Genomic DNA, 21928 nt, shown 5'->3' with positions numbered 1-21928 from the left:
CTTTCCTTCCTGCTGCTGTTAGGCTTCAAAACGAGCACTCCTAATATTACACCTAATGGTGTAATAACTTTATAACCCAGCTACACCAGTCTGTGCAATCTCTGCCCTTTCTGTATGCTGTTGCAAACTGCAGTTTCCCCATTGTGGGACAAATAAAGGTTTTTCTTATTCTTATTCTTAAATATGGCTGCATTCCACTTTTGCTTTTGTGCATGCTGCTTTGCTGTCAATTAATGGAGCTGAGTCATAATTAATACACACATTATTTCACCCAGGAAAATCCATTCTTGCGTCATTAGATGGAAACAGAACAGTAGAGGCTACTTGGATGATGGGTGAAACGTCTTCAAGGATTTCCCACTCAGAAAATACTTGAGTGAAAATTAAATTACAAGACATTAAACATAAGAATAGTGACAATGGTAGTAGTGGTAGAGGCATAAAGTGATAGTAGCAGGAGCAGAGTTAGTAGCATCAGCAGTGATAATAATATTGTATTAATACTTTCAGTAAGATATCAGAACATTTCGTGCTGCACAGTATTATACCAGCCTTTTGGATCATCATTTACTACTTAAAAATGTCTGTTTCTTTTTTTATATATATATCTATCCTATTGTTGTCTGCATCTTGCAGTTCGACTCGTAGAATTAAAACACAAAGTCATGAACTATAATCTAACTAGTCACCTGATGCGCGCTGACGGCGAAATAACCCTCTGCACACGTATTATCATCTTGTCATGAGCGGAGTCAGCGTGAGAGGGTGCAATAATCATGCAGTCATGGTTTGTGTAAAAGACATCAGGCTAAAGATAAGTCGATTAGTGTTTATTATCGCGGAATACACACCCATCCTGTGCTCTGAGAAAGAGAGAGTGCGCGTGGGGCCTAAATGTCGTTCCCAGATGTCGTCCGGCTGTCAAGATGTCTCCAATATAATCATTAATCACCTTGTGTTATGGTTTCTGGGAAAGTGCGTGTCACGTTTGTTGCCGCTCGCCTCGGATCACGCGTGTTTTGCTCAATAACAGTGTGTCATTCAAGAAAGACGCACACCTATCACAAGACAGATGACACAGCTCAAATGCTGCATAAGTCATTATTAATAGGGTTTACAGTGTACTAGTCATACAGGATAGTGCTGTATGAATATTTCTTATCGTTGACTAACCCGTTTCTTTCGTTTATGTTGATTTTCTCAAGATTTTCTCAAGAAGAACTCAAGAAGATTTTGTCCATTACTGACTTTAGTGACATGCATATTCAATACAGTATTGTTGCCTAATTTCTTGCAGTAGCAAACTCTCATAGCAAAACTACATTTATGTATATTATATAATACTGCTCAATCTAGCTTTCTTATATTTTCCTGATAATTGGCATCCTTCCCTCCCCTTTCTTGACATTTCCTTCTTCCTACTATCCCCACAAAAACAAATAAGCCCTCGTGCTTCCTTCATTTCTCCTTATCTACTTCCCTACAGCTCTCACCTTCCTGTGGCTGTACCCAGTGGTGAAAGGTAACAAATCACATTTGCCCGCCTTATAAAATACTACTCATTGTTATAGGTTTAGCCACCCCAAAACACACGACAGGCGTTTTCATTGGCAGTAATTTTATGATTATAAAAAATCTGAAACAATGACCAAACTAAATAATGAACTGATTAACGAAGTAAATGGGTCTCAAAATACTTCACGCGCTCAACTACAGTGAGCTAAGAAAACTAAAATGCATCTTGTGCTTCAGTGCATGACTGATAATACTATATAACATAAGCAATGTTCTGCTTTAAATACACTGTTCTATTCTACTTATGTGCTTCTATTAATACAATTTTTTTACAGTGTGATATTACTAACTTCTCTCAGTCGGAGGATCTGAATACTTCTTCCACTGCTGATCCTTCTAATTCTGTATTTGCTGCAGTCACAGAGCAGTGTGTAAACTCATTAGATACCATGCACACACACACACACACTCTCACAAAAACAGTATGAGTCCCTGAAGGAATGTAGCTGTAATATTAGAGCCATTTATCATGAGCGGTGTCAAGTCATAGCAAAGGAGGTTACACAAAAATTTGTGAAATGAGCACACCATCTATCTAGGCATCTTGTATTTCTGTCTTATTATCTGTGGCAGTAACAGGCTGATAACATGTTACAATTAAACCTTGCATGTGTCTAAATGCATCACCTGTATTTGTAATACTGTTAGTAAATAGATAATAGATTTTGTTTGGCTGAATCATATTATTGTTTCATGTTTCCTAATTTTATGCCTGTCTCTTTTAAAAGCTGGGCTCTAAATTCGTACTGGCTGTAACTGGAGGTTTGGGCTGAACTGGGTTAAATAAATCAGGCAGAAAAGTTTTATTAGTATGACAGTGGACACAACCAGAGCACACTTCTTCTTCTCCTTTCCAGAAGGCTCTGTTACACCAGATAGTTCCAGGATCCTTCTGAGGGAAACTACAAACTGTGGACCTACCCTGAAAGCAAGATACCTTCATAGGATTTCTGTTTACATTTACACTGCTGAAGTGATGTAATAGCTGACACAGCTCTGCTCGACATACAGTTGCATACAAAACTATCACGCTTGGATAAAGCCTGAACTTCACTGTTGGTCCATTTCTCCAAGTTTTGTCCCGTTTTCAGGCTAACATTAGGATCTTTTGTTTGCACGGCTAACGTCTTGCAAATGTTTGCATGGTTCACTTAAGCCACTAAAGGTTTCTCTTGTGCTGGGAAAGTGTTAACCCTAAATTAGGACACTAAAATCTAATTCCAAGAACTACAATAATTCTCACTTCCTGCAGTGCGGAAATACAAAAAAAAAAAAAAACTATTTAAAAGTTTTGATCAACTCCTTTGCCGGACCTCTATTTATGTTTAATCATGTGAGATGTGGACATGAGTATATGAGTAAGTGATAGCACACTGCATGCACGTAAAACCTGTCGCAAGGATTCTGCCTCAGACTATCTCTAAATGTAACATCCTTTAAACAGAGTTACAGGTGAAACCTGGGAACCAAGAACTCGTGTGCGTCTCGTATGTGGCTGCTGAAAACACGATGTGCGTACATGTTAGTGGCAGTGGGTGCATTAAGGGCGGCTCGTGATCTTGTTGTCAGCAGCCAGTGAAAAAGTGAATGTTAGAGACAGATGGAAAGAACAACAAGCAAGAGACAGCAGGGGGGGACTGGAGAAACTCAGCTTTATTGACCAAAGATAGAGAGAGGATACAGACATCAGAGAAGAGAGACAGAGAGAGAGAGAGAAGGAGAGGGAGAGATAGAGGATGCGACAGAGTGAGACTGAAATATAGAAAAGAAAGAAAGAGAGAGAGAGAGAGAGAGGGAGAGAGGGAGAGAGGAGTGTGAACAATAGAAAATGGCTCCTTTTTGTTTTAACAGTCCATACAACCATGAGGGCAGGCAGACAAGGAAACAGAGACCCCTACAGAGTCAGAGGAGTACTGCAGGCGTGGCAGTGGGGCTGGTAAACTCAACACATCTGTCGATTGTATACAGCTCCTCGCTTTACACCAAAAACATACACACACAACCCAAACAGGCAAACTGGATTGGTCAGGTTCCATTCTCAAAGTTTTTTTTTTTTTTTAGTTTTTTTTATGTTTTTGAAATTGTGATGGTGACACAATGTAAGTGCTTCTCTGCTCTGCTGCACATTGTGTGCGTGTATCACACTTCGGGGGAAACGAATACTACACATTCCAGTATACACTCCTCTGCAGTGTCCTCAGTCTTTAAAACCAAACTGCCGTCTTACCTGGGACGGTAAGCGGCACAGCATTTGTGGCGATCCCCAGCCTACGCTAGCCTTACAGTCCATGTGCTGAAAGAAATAATTATCTATAGCACTCCGCCAAAAAGGGGTGATGATCAGGAGAGGGGGAAAGAGTCGTGTGGGGTTAATTGTGAGGTTACACACGGCAAAGCAGTGGAGTGAGAGGATGAAAATATACAAAGCTCCGGCTCGTGCACTCATACAGTCATCATGTGGCATCGTGGGACGTCGTAACGACGTCTGGTACCTTAATAATCTGAATTATCACTAGATCTCTATATAGATGTGGAAAATAAAATAGAATATAGAGCGTATTTACATTCTTTATCTACACAGGGAAACCAGATCCAGGCGGGCCCGGCGGTGACCAATCACACGGCCGGCTGGACTGAGTGACAGCAGCAGTGGCCAATCACACTGAAGCGCGGTTGTTTGAATGGTGAGAGTTTGGTGTAGCTGTGCTCTGAGCCGTTGAGAGCATTGAGTGCTGAAAATATAGTGTTTCTTGTTCTGTCTTTAATTCTTTTTTTTAATGGCTATAACCAGAGCTTCTACACAGCGTAGAAAAAGATGTTCTTTAGTCGAGTATTACTGTCCGACAAATGAGGAGAAAAAAAACTACAGCACTCGACCCCATTTAGATTTAATGTGTATTTGTCAGTTTCTTTTTTTGATGGCGTAAATATTTCGCTTTCATGTCAAATAATTAGATCAAGACCCAGATTTGATTTGAACCAAGCCACTTCATGAACACCTGAGTCACAAAACCACCCCTAAATTTGCATCATGTACCTGAAGATGCTCCCTTATGTGAGTGCACATTTTCTTCAGTTTTGTGTTCGTAATGTGAGCTGCAGCACTTTACTGATCTTCCTCTATCCATCTAATGTGAGAGGAAAGATGCAAAATCTTCTCAGAGCATCTGTTATCAGTCAGCGTGAGGCTGGTGACTGCTTTCAAAGAGATTTTCTGAAAACCAGCCAAGTAAAATGACCTACATTATAATATTCTATAGGCCGTATATGACGTTATAATGACACCCAGGCCTCAATTATTTGTAGCACCCTTGTAAACGAGGGCCCGGGTGGAGACTATAGAGAGGGCTGGCAGTTTTTCTTTTTTAACCTCTTTGTCGTCTAAAGAGTAAAATGGATCTCTGCAGCCAGGAAGTGAATTTAATGGATATAAAGATAAACATAACACACAACCATTGTTTAAAAGCTCATTTGAGCACGGCTGTCATATTTGTTTAATTTAATAGTGATTGTTACGGCCTGTCTTGTGCCCATTCCGCTAGTGGTAACCCATTTGCGGTTTCTTTAGGTGTAGATGTATGTGCTCCCTCGCTGAAAGAGTGGGATTCGTTAAGCTGCCATTGGCTTCCTGTGCTCTACAGTGTTTAGACACACTGGGAAAGTTGGCTGTGCAGATCCTACTGGCTGCCAAAGGGTGTTCCACGGCTTCGTTAATGGCTGCTGAATTAGGAAGTACTAGAATAAGAGGAAATTACCTCAGCAGTGGAATAGCTGGAGTCGATGGAGGAAACACCAGAAAGAGAAAGAGAGAGAGAGAAAGAGAAAGAAGGATGAGGAAGAGAAAGAGAGATGAGGAAGAGGAAGAGAGAGACTACTAACTACAATGTCAAAGACTCTGTTTCTCATGGAAACAAACGTCCCAACAATTCAATGGTAATCAAATTTCAAAACAAAAGCAAAAGGTGTTCAGGGAACACCAGCAAATTGAAATAAAAGTCTAACATCTAATAATCTCTTAATTTCTGTTAGGACTATCGGTGCGGTAGAATGAAAGAGGCACGTAAAGAAACCAAGGCAACAAGGACCCACCGCTCCACCCTCGTCACAGAGGGTCTGCGCGAGGAAACGGGGTGGGTTGTTTGAGTTCATACGTTGGGTGTGTGTGGTTGTTTATGTTCGGTAACAACAGGAGACGGGTGGTCAGAAAAGGAAGTGACTGAATAGAGGAATAAATAAATAAATAAGTGAGACTGTGTTTGTGTTTTTGACCATTTTATAAACCGCCTTATTAAAGTCGATGATCTGGGGGATTGTCCTTTGTGCCGGGCATACTGTTTGGTTAGACAGCGTAGCAATGTGACTGTGATTGTCCACTGAGAGAAGTTTTGTGTGACCCATTTTAAGCGGTTTGTCAACAATCTTCTCCATCTGGCTGTCTGCACGACAACAGCTTATTTCCTGCATATTGGTGTCGGTTTGGATTTGTGAAATATACAGTGTTGCCTGAGGAGACAGCAGATGGGAAGGCAGAGCCTCCACGCTCAAAGAGAGGGTAACGAAATAGCAGAGATGTAGAGGTGATAATGTAACTGAGTAAAAAGTCAAAAGTCAGAGAAGAGTGTGTTTGTGTGCGCCAGTTGATCACAGTCCAAAGGAGGAGGAGGAGGAGGAGGAGGAGGAGGAGGAAGGCAGGGCTTCTGTTAGTAATCATCCAGACACAGAGGAGAAGAGGGTAATAATAAAAGGGTGGAAGAGGGAGAGGATTCAGTCACATGAGGATGCAGCACTCGCAGCGTTTCCTCTTGTCTGTACCTGTGGAGGGAGTGAGGCCGGGCGGGGGGGCTGTGTTGGCGTCTGCATTTGCAGGGGGCGAGGAGGCGCTGTCGGGGTCACGGCCTTCGGACGACAGTTCCGTGCTGACCGCTTCGGATGTGGCCGGCCGCCCGGACACGAGGTCAGCCGCTGTGCCGTCGAGGATGGAGATGTCGGTGACCGTCTTCTCCCTCAGCGACTTCTCGTCGTCTTCGTCAATGAGAACCACCTCGGCCTTCACCGCGCCGTCGAAGCCCAGCAGCCGCCTGCTCTCGCTCGTGTCGTCTACGTCCTGGTAGCCGAGGAACACCATGGTGATCGGGTGCTCCATGCTGGCTTGGGGCGGCGAGGTGTGATCGGCGGCCGGGTGGGCCGAGGAGCCCGGTTGGGTAGTCACAGGAGCTGAGGAGGGGGGCATCATGCCCAGACGGGTTTCCCTCTGGAGGATGACCTGGGCCGGTGGACTTGAAGGGATGGATGGCGGAGCGCAGGAGGGTGGGGACAGATCATCGACATCTGCTGGGGAAATGTAGGCCTGAGGGGCGGCTGGGGTCACTGTCACCTGAGCCCTCCCGCCATCCTCGCCTCTCGCCTCAGGCCTGGCTGCTCGCTGGATCAGCTGGTCAACCTGCGCAGAGCTCCAACCATTCTCTACAGTGGTGGTAGAGACGCCGCCAGAGGACGTGACCTCGTAGACCACTTTTCTGCCGTCGTCGTAGACTTTGACGCCGCGCGACGCTACATCCAGCGGGCTCACGCGATTGGCCGACAGGATGCGCTGCTCGCCCGTCTGTGGGTCGTGCTGCACGTTGATCTCCATGGCAAACATTGCTGTTAGGGGAGGGGGGTGAGGGAGAGGAGGGTGGAGGAGTGGAGGGGAAGAGAGACGGGGAGGAGGGGAGATTTGATGCATAAGGGAGTGGGGTTTGAGGGAAGGGTGAAGGGGTGGGGAGGGACCAGCGGAGAGGGGTGGAAAAAGTGGAGGGTTAGGTGTGTGGACAGGGACATATTTCTCTACAAATATGCAATATGATGAGTTTATAATGCAATTAGTAAAACACAACACATTAACTTGCAGGTGAACTAGAAAGGATCCACAAGTGAGGACATGTGGATGTTCTGGTAAAAACTAAACTTTAAATAAGCCCTAGGACGGCTGCAGGAGAGCACCTCAGGACCCAACTGTTTTTAGTCCTGAGAAAGTAAAGGAAGATTAATAACGTAAGAAAGATTAATATTCACACCTGAGCCGCTTCGGTTTTAGTCCCGTTATTTACTCTTCATCGTACCACGTATGAGTCATTACCACTGCAACTCATTTCCCCACACAGCCCCAAAAGCTGAGCTTTTATTTTTTAGAGCTACCGAATGCCCCACTGCAAGGTCAGCAGAACTAAATACAATGAAACCAGACAGTAAGATAGGACCAGTTTACTGTTAACACCTAGACTTTTTTTTTTTTTTTTTTTAACAAGAGAAACTGATCACAGTTGTCATTCCAATTGTCAGAGTAATTAACTACAAGTATTAGGAATAAAAGTACAGCTAACACTAATCTGATGAATACGAAACTAAAGTTAATTAAATCAATTTATTAAAAACTGAAACTCATGATAAAGTAATAAATGATATATTTTGTTAATCCCTATACTAATTTGCTGACGTGACCTGTTACCAATACATGGCTGAATTAAAGCTTGTAATAATGACTACTACACAAATACTAAAGCTAATGTTAGTTTTCCAATAATAAATAGTCAATACAAATGATGTTGATGTGCTTTCATATGTATAAATATTAGTTAAGTAAATAATTGAGCTGTTTTTTGCCAGAACGTGTAGATGCGTAACGTTTGAAGTTTAGATTGATTTGACTGAATCTCCGTTAACTATCCGTATCCGTTCCTGTTCGCGCTCCATGTGCGTACCAGTTTATCCAGGTTATAATCCAACTTGGCCTTGGTCCAAAACCTTTCTGTCATCCCTCCCTCCCTCCCTCTCTCTTCTCTCCCCTCCCTCACCCTCCTCTCCCCCCCTCCGTCTTACCAGGTCTTGACATGGCGTTGTCTCCGGAGGCAGACAGGCCGGCCCGCGGCTGCGTGGCCAGGACGAGGTGGTTGGGGTCAGGGTCCATGCAGTCCGAGAGAGGGGCTGACATGCGGCCGATGGCATCTACTGAGCAGCAGCACAGGAGGGGAAATGACACATGGTCAGTGGGATGAAGCTGCGTGGGAGAGTCGCGCGCACACACAATAAGCACACTCGCATGCGCGCTGTGTGTGCGCCCATACACACACCTCAGTGATGTGTAGCCGCACCCTGATGCAAAAACACACACATATACAGCCCTGCCTCCCAATGGGGATACTAACCACACCTCTGTGCGATGCTGCCCGCCCCTATTCAACGCACAAATACACACAAACACACACACAATCAACTTTCCTCTTCTCTTTTTCTGTGTCCACGGCAACTCTAGTACCCCTGAGGTTCAGTGCTTATGCAGCAGAAGTATGGGTGTGTGTTTGTGTATTTGTGATGGCTTTGTGTGTGTGCTTGTGTGCCTGTGTGTGTGTGTGTTTGTGTGATGACAAGAACAAAGCTTTAGGGGCTTACGGGGCTTGTTGGTGAATACGGGGGATAAAGCCAGCGACTGCAGGCTGCAGAGTCATGGCCTTGTGTGTGTGTGAGCCTCAATAGTCTCGCTGAGCCGGGCTCTGTGTGTGTGTGTGAATGTGTATGTGTGTGTAAATGAGTGCTTTTTTTTTTTTGTAGCAGTGTGTGTTTGTGCGCATATATAAATATATGTCTACGAGTGTGTCTTCGTGAGTATGAGTGTGTGTTGGGGGGTGCAGGAGCGAGCTCTGGCTTGCATCTCTCCTGCCTCAGCGAGATTATTATCCACACGCACACACACACATCCTGTGTGTATATGTATATATATGTATATACAGTATATATATGCATGCAAGCATGTGTGTCATTACCGTCATTCTGGCTCATCAGACTCTGAAAGAGAGACAGGAGAAAATCCATTTAAGCTATTTAGCAGAGTGCTGTATATGTTGTATAGTGTTTACTAATGAGATAATAACTGACGACTTTGTTCCTTAGAGAACGTTTGTGAACATTTCTGACTTTTCTTGTTTACTACTGCAAATTTTTTTCAAATTTAAAGCTACTTTAAAAGTTACCACAGAGTGCTGATCCAATTAACAGCAGCCTTTGTTTCAAAAGTAAATGTTATTCAGTTTCAGTGGAAAGTCTACTCGGGTGTAGCCCCTTTTCAAAATGTAGCAGCCACAACTAAATGGCCGTGCATTTAATTAGCTTTAAAACGCAATTACAAACACAAAGCTACTACGCAAAAACTCTACCAGGCCTATGGGTTTAATTAGCCAGGCTTTACAAGACTCCATGCCATTTTTACTATCTGCTCTCAGGAGAAAAACAATTAATGTGTAAAAAAACAAACAAACAAGTGTTTGCAAGACTTGCCCAAGTTCTATGGGGTTGGACTAGTTACTGCACTACAGAGGGTCGTTTATTTCGGTGTTATGACACTTCTTTAAATGCTGGCAATCCATAGCTTTACCAGGTCTTAGGAACCTCTTGTTGTTATACCTTCTGCAGGTCTTCTATCGAGCGCTCGGTCTCTTTCAGGCGTTCGCGAAGAACTTGCTCTTTGGCGGAGATTTGGGACTCTTCACTCTCCAGTGCGCCAATTTCAGACTCCAGCCTGCAAACAAATACACACAACTGTTGAGATATTGCTGCAGAATGGTTCACAGAAAAAAAAAGGTTTTCATAAAGGAAAACTGGTCTTGTCCATCAAATTCAGTCTTTCATTCTCAAACACTCTTGGATGCATCTACACCAGCTTTTTAACATTTCAATTCAATTCTGTAGATCTGTAATAAACCAAAGAAAATCTTAGTCTACTAACATTGTATATATGCTTGAACTAATCAATGGAAAAAATGGCAGCAATGGAAAAAAAAAAAATTAAACATTAATTGTACTGTATATTGATTCATCAACAGGGGTAATCTCAGCATAGGCTTATCTGCCTAGGAGGGCTGTTCGACTAAATTCATAACAAATGATCATAAAAGACACTATTTGCTGCATATTAAATCATTTTAAACCAGTTACCTTTAAGTTAAATTTTGAAAAATATTTGTGTGAAACAAAGTTGACAGAGCATTCTAACACAGCAGCGAGTTAGCCTACTGTTTTTAGATGATAGGCACAATGGAGCTGTAATGTGCAAACTGCTGTTTGCAAGGTTTACATTCAATTTTTGGGTCATCTGCAGCCACACCTGCAACTCCTACAACACAATGTCAACTAGTTGGAACTCCAAGTGAACGTTCAGTGAATGTTAAATAAGTTAGACCAAGCAGTTTCCATTAGGTCGGCCAGTTGGGCGTGAAGCAAAGCTGTGAAAAGTGGGGTGTTCAATGATGTAGTCAGCCCCTCCTGCCACTGAACACTACTGAATAATCCTGGAAGGCTACTGATGTGTCTCCTTTTTAAAGTAGCATTGGCGATCATCTGCCCAATAAGAATCTAGTTGGGCAAGGGCATACAGTATCAGCCAACCAGTTAGGAGACCATGGCCCAACATTTTTCTGAAAAGGACAGTCCCAAGACATCAGTACCATTACCTTAAATAGGCTCAGGTTCACATACAAGCAAACCAACATCGTGCTCACAACGACATGGATGTAACAACAATACTAGGAAGCGGTCTGGGAGGAGGACCAGGGTTGCTTCCTCACTTCAGAATACACTCCTCTGGGACATCAGGAATTTGTGCGTCAGTGTGTATGAGCATGTAAAAGAGATATTAAGGCTTATAACAATAACATGATGTTAGAATCAGCAAACATGAACACACTCTAGTACACACTGTCCTGACCGTGCTGTTTACTGCAAGAGGAACATTTTCTGTGAAGCCCTTCAGCAGAAACACAAGTTCACAGCTTGTTTGCATGAGTAGACCTTATTAAACAGTGAGTGACATTTTTTCATTTGTCTGTGCAAACAAAATCAAGAATTGTATATTCAAAGTTCATAAAAAAATGCGCTTTGGTGCTAAGAACGGATGTTCATCTAAACAAAACCACACAGTCTACACTTCACCATCTGCCAGTGTTTCTACTCAAGTTCACCTTCAGCTGTGTGATGTGTGTAGGTGTTAAAACAGCAACCTGAACCTGAACTACTGCAGCATTACAAAGACTTACTATCAATGCTTTAATAACTGTGGGGACCAAAAACCCTTCCCGTTAGTATACATGCACTCCCTGACAGACCATAATAATATACTTGATTTTTACAGGAAACATGAACATTGCACTGCATTGTGTATCGCAATGGAACAACAGTAGGGTTGCTATGGGATAGGAAGTAAAGCTTCGGTTGTCTGAATCTGTCACGCAAATCTGTTGTTTGTCTCAGCTGTGCTGTACACGTGAAATGTTGCTTGCATCTGACAACTGAGCAAAGCCCCCAACCAGTTTCTTAACGTAAAATAATTGGCCTTATGTAACTGTTCCCTTAAGGCATTGTGTGGATCAAAATAATCACCGCAGTCCAGGGTCAGTCAGTGCTATCTGAAAGGAGATGATTCAAGGACCTGCGTATTCAAAAAGCACTCTGGATTGTCCTTGCTACGCAACGTACAAGCGAGTAATTGTAAATCCCAAAGTCCATTCTGAAGAGAGCCATGTGCTGAGCCTGATAGGCTGCATTATGTTACGTTGGATCATTATTCATGTATTTTGTACAGTAAAGTCTATTTTCAGAGGCATTAAGCAGGTAAAAGCCACATCTTGAATCAACAATGAACTAGACTTATGAACGCCCATCACATTCAAGTCCATGGCCAATAAGTTCAAGCAATGCTTATCATGCTAATCCACGTCAGGTAAATCTCATTGTCTATCGCAGTATACTGAAGGTTTAAATTGCGGTCTGTGGCAAAATTCCTGCCCTGGCTTGATGCTTTATGTCAAGCAGCAATAATCGTGTGCTGCAGCAGCAGCAGCTAGGAGTTTGGTGGAGCCTATTGCAGAGAAAATGGAGTTACAAATATAACCAAAGTTCTTTGAATTTGTCATCTCTGGCGGTATGCAAGAACAATATCTACAAAAAACTGTCAGTTATTTATAGACACGGTAATGATCAATATTTAACCCTAGCCTTGATGGTATGAGAAACCCAACAATGGACTCAATAGCAAGGACTGCATCACAATGTGCAATCAATTCAGGCCAGTCACTTTGTCTACTTAAGAAAGGACAATGTGTCCTCTAACATGCATATCAGTGCAAGGATAGGGTAACATGGAAAAATAGAACGGAATGGAGCTAAAAGAAGGGTACACGGGTTTTAAAGGTTGATCGCTCATAGCCATTAATGATTTTAGTGATTTAGTGACGCCAGTACTAACGGGATCTACGGAAAGCAGTATTTTCAGCCAAGCTTTTTATACAGAAAGAACTATTCATCCTGTTAATGAAGGACTGAGTAGAACTAAAGCTATCTGCTTTGTTATTCTTCATGACTATTCATTTGTGGACAACATACAGCTGATCTGGTCTGAAATCATGAGGCGTCTTACTTAGTGTGAATTATGTAAACTTGTCTGGTGTGTTAGCGGGAGGAATGGGAAACAAACTGCAGATCATAAAAGTGTTGAGATCAATATGGAGAGCAATCATTGACAGTAACAGGCACTAAACGTTGTCTAACTAATGTGCCTTGCTAAATTATGCCAACATCCATTAATATCATTCATGTGCTTATAGTCTAAGACACTTTAAGTCTACTGACTTTCACTTCCTCTATTACTTCTCGTTGACTGACATAGTACAGTCCACAAAAGATGAGCCATTTTCAATTTCATAGCTAAATTGTTGGAAGTCAAAAAAGTCACAAATCTCAAAAGTCACCCTGCGAGAAAGTAAAATGATGAGTGTACCAGGCATCCAGACTGTCATCATTAGCAGTTGCAGTGCCACATTTGCTAGATATTTTATTCTATTCGCAGTTCCCTAGAACTGGAAGAACCACAGGTGATTTTGGATCACTAACATACAAACTGTGCAACGTTTGTCAGGAAATGAAAGATTCCCCGGCCTTATCTTTTACCTTTTCCTAACCACTATTGCACACCATTGCCTCTCATGTGGCTAACCTTCCCTGCTCCTCCTGATCTCATTTCCTATTTCCCACCTTTCTGGCGGGAAATGGATTTTACTTCTGTTTCCTCTGAGCTGCATGAGGTCTTGGCAAACTGGGCGTGAATCAAGATTTGTGACCGGAGGAGGACGCAGGTTGCTTACATTGCTATTCTGTGATGTAGTGTATTATTAAGAGCATCCTACCAGACGGTCACTGTCACTGCAAATGACAAATCAATATAATACACTCTTATAGGGAGGCATTCTGTCTCTGTGGCACCTGGTTAGGTTACACACTGTAAAAAACACAGAGAAGACTGTAGACAAGAGGGATGAGTAATAAATGGATGTGGAGAAGGGTGGGAATAAAGTACAAACCAGGTATAAAAGGATAAATACTGCACTGTAAAGCTATACACTAAAATCACTACTACTACAAAACTAAAAAATAATCTATTTAGGGGACTATTGAATAGAATTAAGTGTGTATTTTACTGTGTCAGCTGCCTGGATGTTCTTTGACTTGCTGTATCTGTAAATTTAGGCTGATGCTTGTGTTTGGCACCCCCTAGTGATCAAACCTCAACATCACCAAGACTGTGTGCACATGAAGAGAAGAAATAACACAGTGGATGTGGTTTTATTGTGCCTATCCCGGAGGTAGCACTGCTCTATCTCCCTCAAATAGCTTTCATAAATCCAGCAAAGTGAGATGCAGTAAAGCATGAAGAGGAGAGACCGTCTGGTTCAGAGGGTTATTACGCTGGCTGCTACTCTTTCTGTCATAAATTAAGTCTATAAAAAAAACTGTGCCAGCTATACCAACATCTTCCATCTGTTTTTTTTGTTCATGGTTGATTTGTCAAAAAGTATTTTAGAGCAAGCAATAAGTGCTTTAGTAGTTTGTAGTTCAAATACAGTAATATAAATGTGCCTATAAACAGCTCCACTTACATAAAATATGTCTTCTTCAAAGACAAATCTGCAAAACAAAATGTCTTTATTGTATGTACTGTCTTTACTTTATTTTGTGTGTGTGTGATGAGGCCGTGACCTGCCGCTCTCCTTACTCGTCTCTTCATGTCTGGCAGTGTTACTATCTCTGTGGCAATCCTGAAAGAGACCAGTGATGTCACTGTCCCCGCCCTGTGAACCAACCGCAGGCCAGTTGCCATAGATACGCCTGGGTGGGCAGCAACTGTTTTCCACATCATACAGGAGGAGGAAGAGGAGACATCTGGTTTTATGTGTGGTATATGTGTGCGTGAGTGTGTGTGTGTGTGTGTGTGTGTGTCTGTGCCTACAAGCATGAATCCATGTGCACACAGCCTGTCAGAGACACAGAGACAGACAAAGCAATGACAGGCTGGGAGGACAGAAGAGGAAGAAGGCTGAACCGCACTGTGTACCTATCAAGGATATTGCAAGTGTGTGACAGCTAAGTGCTCTTCCCATTTTCCAGTTTTTCTTGCACACTTTAAAGATTAAGAGCTCCTAGGACGATGAGATCATCTCAGTGGCTTGGGTAAGCCACATTTGGCGGGATAAGAGCAAGTTTAAACTTACACTCACTGGCCACTTTATTAGATATACCTGTTTAACTGCCTGTTAATGCAAATATCCAAATCGGCCAATCACAACTAAGTGTATTTAGGCATCTAGACATGGTAAAGACAGTCTAATGAAGTTCAAACTGTGTACCAGAACGGGGAAAATTGGTGATTTAAGTGACTTTGAACGTGGCATGATTGTCTCTGCCAGATGGGCCGCTCCGGGTATTTCAGAAACTGCTGATCTTCTGGGATTTTCACACACAGCCGTCTCTTGGGATTACAGAGAATGATGTGGAAAAGAGAAAATATCCAGTGAGTGGCAGTACTCTGGGCTAAATATGCCTCGTCGATGCCAGAGGTCAGAGAAGAATGGCCTGACTGGTTCGAGCTGTAACTCAAATAACCACTTGCTACAGCCGAGGTATGCGGAAGAGCATCTGTGAATGCACAACACACTGAATCCTTGAAGCACTTGATGGGGTAGAGCAGCAGAAGACCACAGTGAGCGTCCCTCCTGTCGCCCAAGAACAGGAAACCGAGGTTTCAATATGAAAGGGTTCACCAAACAACAGAAGATTGGAAAAACGTTGCCTGGTTTAACGTGGCGACATCCAGACGGTAGGGCAGAAGAGTGGTCCTATTTATTTTTTCCTATTCTCACGGTGCTACGGGATGGGTTCACGGAGCGGTTGGCATGGGAACTGTCAATCATCATGATGTCACATCCTATTTTCATAGCGTCAACTAACTAAAATTAAACTTGAACATATATCAGCATTTTATTAACTACCCTAAAAAGACAGAAACCGTCCATGGAAGAAAAAAATAAATAAATGATTTGACGTGTACTTTAGTGTTTTAGTTTGGCCGAAGTCCCACCCACTAACACAGAGGAGGTGGAGCTTATGACCTATACTTGCAGCCAGCCACCAGGGGGAGCTCTACTCGCTTTGGCTTCACTTTAGAGGAGCTGTCCCGTCATCTATCTTTATACAGTCTATCTGTGTACCTAATAAAGTGGCCAGTGAGTGCGCATAAGGCAGTAAAGTTAAGTAAAGTTACTAAGGAAAGCTAAGAAGAGGAGGTTATAATGTAAAGTTACAATGATGATTTTTTGAGAAACACACTCTCACGCTAGCTTAGTGTAGCCAGACTCAATTCTTATCAGAATACGAGTCTGGTAACAAGCCACATGGATTTCATTACGGGTGGTGTTTCAACCGATACAGAAAAAAAATTACTTCTGCATGCAACTGGATAGTCCCACAACTAATCAGAGCCATTTTGTTGTAAACAAATCCAGTCCCACGATGCTCAGATGGCATGTATGACTACGTAGCTGTTTCTCTCCTGTCCACCCCCACATAAAGTCCACCCAAACAAGTTGATTGGCCTGGCAAATCTTCGCCTGTAGCATAAACAGTCCGCAGTAGAGAGAGTAGTTCCGGACAAGCTTCCCAACTTAGATAAGTTGTAGGTGGGGAAGTTGGTCTGGCTTCCCGGCTATCCTCGCACAGCGCTGGCCTTTTTACAGATAGATATCACCACAAAAATCAAATATAGCCACATTGAACATCGACGACTAACCCTAGTTGGGGGCTTTTTGTTAAAATGGTCTCTACTTTGCCTTCAGGTTCATAAATTGTGAAGTCTGGTTAGTGCAGATTAACACAAACAAATAACTTTTATATCTAAACAATGATTAAAGGGGTAAAAGTCAAACTAACTGTGGGGTTCTCCAGGGAGTTGTTAGTTCTAAGACTACTTGCTATGTCCAAAGCAAACTCTGAACTTCCCGGTGACTACATGGGCCTCATGAAGCCAAAAATTAAAAAGCAGTGTATCCTACATTAACACTCTCTTATCACTGCCCTTGAAGGTAGAAAATGATATGCTGCTACTCAGCACCTAACTTTTTCCTTTGTCTGTCCTGACTGTTGATCCATCTTCACGATCATAAGCAGGACCTGAACATGGGCATAAAAACAGATTAACGCTACCTTCGGTGACAAACACCAGATGGTCAAGCGAAACGATACCTGTTACCTCGTTTTTATTCCACTAATCAAATTCACATGACTTGGAGGAGACACGGGATGTGCACATCATCCATCCCCACCCGCTCTTATTTTTGGCGGATCGTTTTATAGCCTACACTCACACGCCCGGATATAGCAGCTGTAACTCAAACAGTCCTTTGATCCTTTCTGCTTTTGTTGCGAATGATGAACTGTTCAGAGCCGAGATTCACACACAGAACTAAAGATACATCACATGCCGCTTTCTATTTCAATCTGACGTCTTCATCGTCTCCATTGTTCTCAGCTTAGAGGGTACAAAATTACAGATTGTGTTGTAGGAATAAAACAAAAAAAAAAACAACACAAGGCGGGCAGCATGGATCTATGAAAGCAGCATTTAGAAAGAACTACTGAACTAATTACTAAAGGTCAGAGATGCAAACTAGTAATCATTTCATCATTGATCTGCAAATAAACTGATTAATGGTTGTTGAAAACTGTAAAATATACATTTGACACAAAATTGTATCTAAATCAGCAGTTTTTAAAGATATTCAATTTATTATAAAATAACAGACTGAGAAAACAGTTACCTGAGACTACCTTTTGGGTACCTACCTACTTAAATGCATCATAAAGTATAAATAAGAACAGGTAAGTCTTAAGCAAACAATAGTTCAGGGTTTTGCTTAGAAATGTACAGTATGCATGTATAGTTAGCAATTTAGCTGTGTATCATTTCATCCCACTGTGTCTTGCTTTACCCCATAATCAGTAAAAGGACTTGAGATGGTATTGATAACAGTTTGAATAAAACCCTGGCAAACTTTGAAAGGTGTGAAACTTAAAAACATAGTCTCCAAGTCTTTAAAAAAACAAAAAAGATACGTTTGAATCAGTGTTGGCAGATATACGATAATTATCGTATTTATACGATAGTTTCGGGGGCCTATACAATACAACATATACATCAGTTTGCCATAAGACTGACAATGAATGAAGCTGTTGTTTCATTCAAATGGCCAAGTCTCCGTGTTTATTTCTAGGTTATTGCACTTCCATGCACATAGAATAGCTTGAATATTAAATGCGCTTGTTTTAGTACATACGATAGTTTGGTCAAAATACGATCATTGTAAAGCGACAGTACAATATTTCTTCACCTTGAATCCACGTTTTTAAGGAATTATAAGATTCTGTGAACTTGTGTTTAATCAAATCTTCATCCAGAATAATATTCAGGTTATAAGGCTATAAAACAGAGAGGTTTATGAATTTACTAAAATAACGATTGTCCAAATAACTTCTTATTGATTTCTGTTGATCTGCCAACTGATTAATTAGTCTGACTGCTAAACTATATTGTTCCTGTGTCTCTTTATGCTTAATGTATTTGTTGTGGTGCTTCCGTACACTTTTGGATTCCATGTTTCATACATATTTATTCTGAGAACTCATATGTACTTAACAAATAGGTAAAATAAAAAATGGTTTAGTTTTTAATTAACAAACCTTCAGTTAAAAGCAACAAATTACTAGGCTTAACTATAAGTCTGTGAAATCAACTGCAAGAATGGCAGGACAGGATAAAAGCCAGATCACAAACAGTGAGACACTTGTGGTATGTTCACGTAAATGACGTAGGAGAACTTCTTCACTGTGCTGTACGCACTCCACACTGTCTTGACTGAAGAAGTTTGTTTTGACGTCCAAACAGATACCAAATGGAGTGTTTAGGATTTCGGGAGAGATAAAGCAGGAAGTTTATTGTAAGCTGAGACCTCGGCTGGAAGCTAACAAAGAAAGAGAGCAAATTTGAAACGGAGACCTTTGTCTGTTGTAAGAATTCAACATGTCCCGTGGGTTTTGAGACTGAAATCCTGGTCTTTTTGGTCTCTTCAAGTAGAATTAGCAATACAGCAATGTGACATTACTTCAGTCCAAGTAAATTTTTTGCATAAAAATACGAGTACAGATTTTTAAAATTAGATTATTAGTACAGAAGCAGCATGATTCCATTAAAAATTCGGATGCACAAATTCTCCAATCTTTGGTTTTTGGTGAGATATAATTTGAATTCATTGAAATGTTTAAGGAAGAATCAGTATTTGTTAGGGCTTCTAAAAACTCAGTGTCATCTGAAATTTGACCGAGACAACACTGATTTTTGTAAGACAGCAGGAGTTGGAAATCACCGGTTTGATGGAAATACCGAATAGCACTCGAGTAAATGTTCAACCACCAGTAGATGACATGACACCAGGGCACTTTGGACTTTGCAGCAGTTTTTTTCAGGTTCAATTTTGGGGTCTAGAGTTTGTTTTCGCTGCAGTTACAGTCAAATAAAATGGTCTGCGTCTCGCCTGGTGTTGCAGCAGAGGTTAAGAAAATAAGCCAAATGCAGCAGAATTTTCCCAGAGGCTGCGTTTAACCATAATAATGCTCAATTCTGTGAGCAGGGCCTCATACCACTAGGTTCAGATTTAGATGCAGTGTACGGTCTTAATACTTCAGAGTTCAAATCTCATGTTACTTGGAGAAGTATATTTTTGTATGACAAGTTTTCTGATCTGTTTAAACATGAACATATATAGACAAACCACTCTGTTAAAACCTTAAAAATAGGACAGGGCAAGAATAAAACAAGAAAGTTTTGTGTACTTAAGTGTTCCTTAAATGTTGATTTCTGGCTCAGAGTATTGGTAAAATCTAATTTTTAAGAAAACCGGATCTTAACTGGAAACGGTTATTTACAGTAGATATGTGTCACGATGAAACTCAAAGGTTTTCTTAATTGTTATGTTTAAACACCGAAATTACACACTAATACTTTTCAGAACAGAAATCTGAACACTGGACAAGGCCAGGTTCAAAATCCTTCTTTCACTATGTTAATGCATGAGAGTTAGGCAGGAAAATGTATAGCTGTTTTTTTTCTATGTTTTCAGGAACAAAATTTTGTGTTGAATAAAAAATGAGCACTAATTTGCATACATTTCCACAGAGGCCCCTCCCCTCAACCCACAGGACCCAAAGACCCCCACTAACAACATTCTGTTGCCAGACACCACAGGACACCTTCAGAAGACCCATGTCTATTCTCTGATGAGTCACAAGGAGACACAAGGGAGACCTACACAATATTAGGTCATAATGTTATGCCTGATCGATGTATATGGACGTTTTCTTTCTATTAGCCGTGAGAGACAAACAGCCCAAACTCTTAATATTACCCAGTGCATGAAAAAACATTGTTTTTGCCTGTTACGACGTGTCTTTGTGTGTGTTGTTTAACACTTAAACAACGGGTAAGTAGATTCTGCGAGCTGCACAGCCAAACCGCAGTGGAACAATCTGCACTGAACTGCCTCGCACAGTTTTTTGGACAGCTAAACACTGTGTGCTCTCATGCTGCCACTATGAGGCAAAAGACAAATATTCTTAGAACGTTATGTAACATAATACAGGGCACTTCATTTGCTGCAAGTATAGTTCGCTGTAGCCACACCGCCGGCCGGGCCTCATGTGTCCTATTTGCCTTCTCAGCACTGTTTGGAAGCAACAGGCTTTCTGGTCTGGTAATTTATTGACGGTTAGACGAGATAAGATGAAGCATTATCGATCCAATGTGGAGAAATGAGGTCACGCCAGCGGCAGCAGGGGAAATTAAGGAAAATAATCTCGGCGTACACACATATGCAGGAATGTGGGATTTTGGAAGCCTGGGAGACAGGTTATATTAATTACTTAGACCTACATACCGTACCTCGCAGCGTAGTTAAAGCTTCACACATGCACCGTAAGTATAAATAAACACATACGCGGTTCGTTTGGCTGCATTGGCCTGGTTTTTGTCAATATAAGTTAAAGGGGAACTCCGGCGCAAAATGAACCTGGGGTTAATAACACATGTGAACCGAGTTCGACCGTTCTCTGGTATTTGTTTTCATGCATTTGTTTTGTTAGTCAAATGTGACCAGTTTTCTTGCAAACCGCTATTTAGCGTATAACGCTAGCCTTCGGGGCACACCGACACATGAAAAGAAATCGCAATTTCTATACCACTAACAAGGCTCACAATATCACCACACTTACACGGTAGCATAACTAGGGTCTCTACATGTAAACCGAAGCATTGAGAACTTTGCAAGTATACAGGCAGTTTATTAAAAAAGGAATACAGTACCGTTCGCGTCGGGCTCGCATATCCAGGCGGGCGCCATCTTGGGGAAACTGAACTGTCTGTTGCCGGAAGAAAGAACTGAGAGCATAGGAAAGAGAGTTCAGTTTCCCCAAGATGGCGCCCGCCTGGATATGCGAGCCCGACGTGAACGGTACTGTGTTCCTATTTTAATAAACTGCCTGTATACTTGCAAAGTTCTCAATGCTTCGGTTTACATGTAGAGACCCTAGTTATGCTACCGTGTAAGTGTGGTGATATTGTGAGCCTTGTTAGTGGTATAGAAATAGCGATTTCTTTTTATGTGTAGGTGTGCCCCGAAAGCTAGCGTTATACGCTAAATAGCGGTTTGCAAGAAAACTGGTCACATTTGACTAACAAAACAAATGCATGAAAACAAATACCAGAGAACGGTCGAACTCGGTACACATGTGTTATTAACCCCAGGTTCATTTTGCGCCGGAGTTCCCCATTAAGTCCACGGTGGCCCAGAGAGCTCAATGCACTGCAACCGGAGAAAACACATGCAAATGATCAATTTGACAACATCAATTCACAAGACCAGCTAACGCTCATAAAAGCAAATGCAGAAAC

The 21928-nt window shown here is 41.8% G+C and overlaps 1 protein-coding gene across 3 annotated transcripts in view; it reads right to left on the bottom strand.

Moving 5' to 3' along the window:
- The window catches only part of palm2akap2 (PALM2 and AKAP2 fusion), a 78183-nt gene that overhangs the window by 32414 nt on the left and 23841 nt on the right, over nt 1-21928 (bottom strand). For 2 of the 3 annotated variants that reach the window (XM_084572477.1, XM_084572475.1), the window contains 4 exons: nt 10012-10126; nt 9375-9396; nt 8434-8562; nt 6388-7218 (listed from right to left, as the gene is read on the bottom strand). In XM_084572477.1, the coding sequence (XP_084428603.1) occupies nt 6388-7218; nt 8434-8562; nt 9375-9396; nt 10012-10126 (1097 nt within the window). The remainder of the gene's footprint in view (nt 1-6387; nt 7219-8433; nt 8563-9374; nt 9397-10011; nt 10127-21928) is intronic. The other variant, XM_084572476.1, reaches the window with a different exon arrangement.

The sequence above is a fragment of the Chelon labrosus genome (assembly GCF_963514085.1).
Source record: "Chelon labrosus genome assembly, chromosome: 22".
Taxonomy (NCBI): Eukaryota; Metazoa; Chordata; class Actinopteri; order Mugiliformes; family Mugilidae; genus Chelon; species Chelon labrosus.
The sequence above is the reverse complement of the archived record's forward strand: the minus strand, read 5'-3'. Positions and strand labels throughout refer to the sequence as shown.